The 7500-nt window shown below is 39.1% G+C and overlaps 1 protein-coding gene across 3 annotated transcripts in view; it reads left to right on the top strand.

The window, feature by feature from the left end:
* Positions 1 to 4122, top strand: part of hs3st1l1 (heparan sulfate (glucosamine) 3-O-sulfotransferase 1-like1) — a 47229-nt gene extending 43107 nt beyond the window's left edge. For all 3 annotated transcript variants that reach the window (XM_084092373.1, XM_084092374.1, XM_084092375.1), the window contains one exon: positions 2817 to 4122. In XM_084092373.1, the coding sequence (XP_083948499.1) occupies positions 2960 to 3874 (915 nt within the window). In that variant the 5' untranslated portion in view covers positions 2817 to 2959 and the 3' untranslated portion in view covers positions 3875 to 4122. The remainder of the gene's footprint in view (positions 1 to 2816) is intronic.
* Positions 4123 to 7500: the final 3378 nt, after the last annotated feature.

Genomic DNA, 7500 nt, shown 5'->3' with positions numbered 1-7500 from the left:
TCTGTCACTATTTCAAATGTAAACTGTACTTTTATTTTGGCGGGTTGTCTTAAAGAGCTTTATTCATTAAAACTGACCAAATTCCGTGACATTATACAGTAAATTCCGTATGTATGAAGGATTCTGTCAGTGTTTTCCACATCGCAGGGCCTAGAAACCCTCGTTTGTAATTATAAGGTGTTTTTTCCCTCATTTAAGCGGTTTGTTGCGAGCGCTGCTGGTCACATGTGAAAGTAAACCAGCTTGACCAGTGAGCGTCCAAGGACTCGATCAGTGATAGCGGTTTGAAGTGGCAATTCATTAAAAAAACCATGATTAATACGTGATTAATATGTACTTGACTTGACCGAAGTGTAGTTTGGATAATGTGTTCTCAGAGCTGAAATCAAGTGGTCGTGTCTCTATGAGAGAGTGCATATGGCTGTAATCTGTAATAGAGTTACAAGGTTTAATCAGTTTTGAGAGCGGCGGGTAAATGCCATGCAAGTGACCTTTCCCTGCCGGAATATTTTGACTGGAGGCTTGGACTGTTTGGTCTGTGTGTAAGAGGGTCTGGTGACTGTGTCTCTGTTTGCTACGCTTTGAGATTTGATGAAGCGTAAAGGTCAGAAGATGTTTGCGATTTCGCACATTTGCATGGGATACTTGAAGATCCTTTGAACTCAATCAGCGAGTCCTTCAGAGGATTTTTCCCCCAGTTTCGCTCTCATATTCCTCCTCATTTCACTGCATTCCTGTGATTTTGACCTTGGCTTTTCTTCAAGTCCACTGAAGCGACACAAGTGAAAAGAAACACGTCTACGCCGTCGGTTAGTGCTTGTTCGGGCTCTTATTACACTAACCGTAGGTTTTAAATGTGACCTGTTAAAAGACTGTGGAGTGATTGGCTGATCTTGAAGGACTAGAGCTGATTGAATCCTCTGAGGAATGCTGGGTAATCTTGTGCCAAGTGTTTTACTGAGTAGAATTGCAATGCATTTTTATAAACATAGCAACACTTCACATATAATCAAATTGCTTTCTGAGTTATAAGGGTTTCTTTCTTTTTTTGTGTTATAGTGGAATTATTTGTGATATTGCATGCATGCTCAGAGTGTTTATTTGATCTAAGTTGCAAATCAGATAAAAACAATTTAAGCGAGACACTACAGGTGAATAGGGTAACATTTTTGAATAATAGATATCACCATGAAACTTCCTCAGTTGATTACTTGCACAAGTATATAAAAAAAATGTATTACAAGTTTTTGAAATTTGTATGTTTGATTATGCAAATTAGGCATTATCTCATTAAATATGCAAAATTTTGCATATATTTTCGGTAGATAGATCTGAACATATGATAAAGCCAGGTGCAAAATTCTTTTTTCATTTTGTTTACACACAAGAAAATTTCAGGATGCTTTCATTACCTAGGAACTCAAAATATACTGTCCATAGTAAAAAAATTGATTTTCGCCATATTTTTTTATATTAAAATGTCACATAAATCAGGCCAGGAATGATTTATTAACAAATCCCTCTGAAAATATCTTCAGAATACTGCTAAGTGTATAACTGGAGAGTTTGGTGTACATAGGCTGAGATGTTTGCACTGGAGAATGACAAAAAACGGCATTTAAAGAGTTAAATAGCTCTAAATGAGATTTTGTCATTAGCTTTAAATCCCCCTTTGGACATTCACGATTGGTTACTGATAGAAAGGAAATGCCCATATTTGGGTTACATAGCGTTGTGCAGGAGAGCTTTACAACAATACCGGTCATGACAGACTTCAGTGTAAACAAAATGTAATAAAATAAACATCTTAATGTATATTTTCAAAGTTTTTTTTTTATAGCAGCTTGAAAGAACACATATTGAAGGAGTAAACTAGCCCAAAATCTCAAAACTGACCACTGCATGAAAAATCGATGTTTTTGCCTGCCGTGTCTCGCCTTAACTGGCTTGAATATAGGATCTATTTGGAGGAAATCTGAATAATGTTGGTCACATTTTCTCAGGAGGGTCTTTAGATGGTAAATTCCCATCTTTGTGGATCAGCATGACATTGAAAAAAAGTAATTTAACTGGGAAATTGATGAAAACTATAATGATATCTAAAATCACACTGATTCAGCGCTAAGTAGAGCATTGAATTAGCAAAGTACTTGTCAATTAAACAATTTAAAGACGGTCAAAAAAATCGGTAACACTTTATTGTACAGTGTCATTGTTACATATGTTACATGTAATTACTGTAGTGATAACTATAAATTATGCATAATTACATGCAATTAACCCTCAACCAAACCCTAATCCTAATCCTAACCCTATAGTAAGTACATGTAGTTAATTATTATTACTCAGTACTTAAATGAATAATTACACTGTAATACTGACACCTTAAAATAAAGTGTAACCAAAAAATCTTTACGAATATAGATTTGAGTGGCCATGATCTGTAAGTGAACAGAGGAAAACATCAACAGATCCAATAGCTAAGTTTTCCATTTAAAGTTGCGAATTTAACTTTTTTGTAACAAAATTGTAAAATTGCATAAATCGTTTGTGTTCAAGAGAACAAAATGGTCACTTCCTAGGGAATTGGTGCAAAATATCAGTAATAAAAGTGTAAGTTTTTCCCTCCATCATAAATTACTCGGATGTTTCAGAACCAACATTAGAGATGCTGCGATGCCATTGGTCCGCTGGTTACTCCAGTTATCCAATCACAGCCTCTGCTGAGGAAAAGTCACATGTGGTTTTGAGGGATGTTTGTATCATTGTTATTATTAAGTCGCATTAACTCATCTTTACTTCTTTGTGTTTTCCAGATGCGCTTCGGACTGGTGGCCACACCTCGTCCCTGAACGCCCGACGGGAAGAATCCGCCATCGCTTGACTCGCTATCGTGACTGAACACAAACCGCTGCATTTCAACCCGCCGTTTATCCCTTCAGTCTCTTCAACCCTCTCCATGGCTAATCTTCTGAGTTACGTGTTGTTCCTGGTTCTCCGAACATATGCCGCTCCTCCAGAGTTCATCCAAGTGACTCCGGCCCCGGAAAACCCTGGAAACGAGACTCTCACCCCTTCTTTGATCCCGCCTCCAGGAACCAGCAAACACACTCCTCACAGCATCATCATCGGCGTCCGGAAAGGAGGAACGAGAGCGTTGCTGGAAATGCTGGATATTCATCCCGAAGTGGCAGCGGCCGCCACTGAAGTCCACTTCTTCGACTGGGACGAGAACTACGCCAAAGGCTTCGATTGGTATCGCGAACAAATGCCGTATTCGTTCCCTCATCAGATCACGGTGGAGAAGACGCCGGGGTATTTCACGTCTCCGGTTGCTCCCGCGCGGATTCACAGCATGAACTCGTCCATCAGACTCTTGCTGATCCTCAGAGACCCTACGGAGAGAGTCATCTCGGATTACACGCAAGTCTACTTCAACCGGCTGGAGAACCACAAGCCGGTTCAGGCCATCGAGAACATGCTGGTGAAGAACGGCGCGCTGAACACGCGTTACAAAGCGATCCAGCGAAGCCTCTACGACGTGCACATGAGGAACTGGCTCCAGCACTTTCCCCTGGAGCAGATTCACATCGTGGACGGAGACACGCTGATCCACGACCCGCTGCCGGAGCTCCAGCGAGTCGAGCGATTCCTCGATCTCCCGCCTCGGATCGTGGCGTCCAACTTCTACTTCAACCAAACCAAAGGCTTCTATTGCATTCGTAGTGATGGACACGAGCGATGCCTTCACGAGTCTAAAGGACGTCCTCATCCTCCGGTTAACAACTCTGTTCTCCGTCAGCTGCGTTTGTATTTACGCCAACACAATCTGAACTTCTACCGGCTTATAGGACGGAGCTTTAACTGGCAGTAGTGGGAGGAGCTAGAACTCGCATTCCGACCAATCAGAGTGGCCGAGTTGCTGATTGACAGCTGTACAAACTCCTCCCCCTCAGTCTTTGCTCATGAGAACGATCACGAACAATCTGACGAATATGATATTAAAACCGTGACTGTGAGGGGAAGATCTTTGCTGTCCAGTGTCTTTGTGGAGACGAATCTGGTTCTCTGTTCGTTTGATATTCTTGTACTTGATGATAATAAATGGTTTTGCTTCTTGAATATCGTGTCCATTTCTTTATCACATGCATTGAGATGGTCAGTACAAGCTCTGATGTCAAACTAAACCTGAACTGATTGAGAACAGAAACCACGACTGTCTCGTCTTTTATCGCCTGAAAAGCTCAATTCTGTGAGAGACTGTCTAAATGTAAATTATTCTTATTCTTATTACATTTGGCTGTACTTGCCCAATAAATGAATGCACATAATATGTTGATTCAGGTTGAAATTATTTTATTATGCGAGAAGAAAGAGTTTAAAATGATACAAGACACTGACAGTCAATTATAGTTTAGTGTCATACTATAAAAAATGATGTAGGTAAAATAACTTTTGCATTAATTTGGGGGCTCATTGTGTAAATATATTGATGATTGTATCGATAATTTTAATATCTGGTATTAATAAGCACACCACAATAAAAATAAATAAATGATGCTGCAGTCTCTGTGCATGGGCATGTTAATTTAGTATTAAATTCATTCTATTATAGTTTTTTTTATATGCATGTGTATAATTTGCTTTTATTTTAGTTTTCAGTTTAAATTTTGTTTAATTTTTAATGCTTTTCTCACATTTATTAATTTTAGGTTGTTAAAAATAACCACAATTCTCACTTTTTTTTCCACAATTCTCACTTTTTTCCCCACAATTCTCACTTTTTCCCCCCACAATTCTCACTTTTTTTTCCACAATTCTCACTTTTTTCCCCACAGTTCTCACTTTTTTCCCCACAATTCTGACTTTTTTTCCACATTCTTTTCTCCCCCACAATTCTCACTTTTTTTCCACAATTCTCACTTTTTTCCCCACAGTTCTCACTTTTTTCCCCACAATTCTGACTTTTTTTCCACATTCTTTTCTCCCCCACAATTCTCACTTTTTCCCCACAATTCTCACTTTTTTCCACAATTCTCACTTTTTCCCCACAATTCTCACTTTTTTTTCCACAATTCTCACTTTTTTTCCACAATTCTCACCTTTTTTCCACAATTCTCACTTTTTCCCCCACAATTCTCACTTTTTTCTCTCTGTTGTGAGTTTATATCTCGCAATTCTCACTTTTTCCCCCCACAATTCTCACTTTTTTTCCCACAATTCTCACTTTTTTCCCCCACAATTCCCACTTTTTCCCCCCACAATTCTCACTTTTTTCCCCAGTTCTCACTTTTTTTCCACAATTCTCACTTTTTTTCCACAATTCTCCCCCCCCCCCATTCTCACTTTTTTCCCCCCAATTCTCACTTTTTCCCACAATTCTCACTTTTTTCCCCACAATTCTCACTTTTTTTCCCCACAGTTCTCACTTTTTTCCCACAATTCTGACTTTTTTTCCACAATTCTTTCCCCCCCCCCAATTCTCACTTTTTTCCCCCACAATTCTCACTTTTTTCCACAATTCTCACTTTTTCCCCACAATTCTCACTTTTTTCCCCACAATTCTCACTTTTTCCCCCACAATTCTCACTTTTTTCCCCACAATTCTCACTTTTTTCCCCACAATTCTCACTTTTTTCTCTCTGTTGTGAGTTTATATCTCGCAATTCTCTCTTTTTTCTTCAACTTAAATATTTCAGTTATTTGCCAAAGCATCATTTTAATTATTATTCATCTAATATTTATTCTATTTCAGCTTTATTTTAATTAACACATATGTTTTTTAATAGTTTTAGTTAACAGTTAACCCCTGCAGTGCAGAATATATTGTGATCAGAAGTTTTGTTCGGTATCGAGTGTCCTATACTAACTGCAAATGGCAATTTCAGCAGAACTACTTTTAATGTTTGCATGTGACAAACTCCCGACGGTCGGAGACACAAACTCTGGATCTGAACCTGAAACTTGTCCTGAGAGTCAGCAGTTACACTGAAGATTAAGACCGTGGATTACCAGTATTGGAGAGATCAGGAAATTGGAGTAAGAAAACAGCATCCGCTCTTTATCTTCTTCATCATCCATTCCCTTCTCCTCTAACATCCTATCGCTGTTTTCCATCTCCACTTCCTTCTAACTCATCTTCGCCGTTTTCCTGATGTTTGAACCTCGCTGTTTAGCGTGTGTGTGTGTGTGTGTGTGTATGTATGTATGCAGCAGTTTAGCGTGTGTGTGTATGCAGCAGTTTAGCATGTGTGTGTGTGTGTGTGTGCGTGTGTGTGCAGCAGTTTAACGTGTGTCTGTGTGTTTGCAGCAGTTTTGTGTGTGTGTGTGTGTGTGTGTGTGCAGCAGTTTTGTGTGTGTGTGTGTGTGTGTGTGTGTGTGTGTGTGTGTGTGTGTGTAGCAGTTTAGCGTGTGTGTGTGTGCAGCAGTTTAGTGTGTGTGTGTGTGTGTGTGTGTGTGCAGCAGTTTAGCGTGTGTCTGCTTGTGTTAGAGCGATCTGGACGATGAGAGGTGCTGTGGGTCGAGTGTAACTCACTAATGACTCGTGACACGGACAAATCCTGCGATCCTGAACTCTTCACGTCATCAAACCTCTGAGCACTGCTGACCTCAGCGCAGCTTCAGAGATATTTTTACCCGCCGATGTTCATGAATAATCGTGATTGTGAAGTGAATGTTAAGAACTTCATATTCATATGCAGGGAGATGAAGCGCTGAATCCCATCATCTGAGCTTTAATATGTTCTCTTGAGCTTTAAAGGCTTTGAAGGTTCATCTCGAATGTAATTTCACATGATTTACTCATGTTTAGTAGGTTTTGGTTCTTAAAAATATTTTTTAAATGGTTTTAATTTATTTTTTATTTAGTTTCACTTCAGTTCTTAATTTTGCTGTGTTCTCGTCATGGTCGCTCTTAAGTGTATGTAAGGTTGTTTCTGAAAAAAAGATAATTGCAACTCTGACATTTTTTCGCAAATGTGAGTTTATATTGCAATTCTGACTGTTCTCGCAAATCAACGTTTTTTTTCTCGCAATTCTGACTTTTCTCGCAAATCAAAGTCGTTTTCTCGTAATTATGACTTTTTTTTCTTTTTTTCTTCATATAATTGAGAGTTTATATCACAATAATTCTGACTTAATAACATGCAATTGCTAGTTTTAGTTTAGTCGTGAGATAAGTCGCAATTACCTTTTTTTAATTCAGTGTTGGAAACAAGCTCCACATCTGTGTGTTCTGTGTAGCCTACAACACTATGAAGGCCTCACTGAATCTGCAGCTCACGGGTACAAGTAGAAGCTCGCACAACATTCCCAGCTTACAAGTTGTAGTTACGAGCTCTACGAGGACGTGAACGCTTTTTACAAACTGAAATCTGGTAATTACAGTAATTACGACATGGGGTGAGCGCACCTTTTTCATACTTCAACTTACGCTCAGTATGCATTAAATACCCAGGATGATATTGACAACGGGCACTGAATACTGTATCCCACAATGCA

The sequence above is a fragment of the Abramis brama genome (assembly GCF_963993115.1).
Source record: "Abramis brama genome assembly, chromosome: 19".
Classification (NCBI taxonomy): domain Eukaryota; kingdom Metazoa; phylum Chordata; class Actinopteri; order Cypriniformes; family Leuciscidae; genus Abramis; species Abramis brama.
This window is presented reverse-complemented; position numbering and strand designations above follow the sequence as displayed.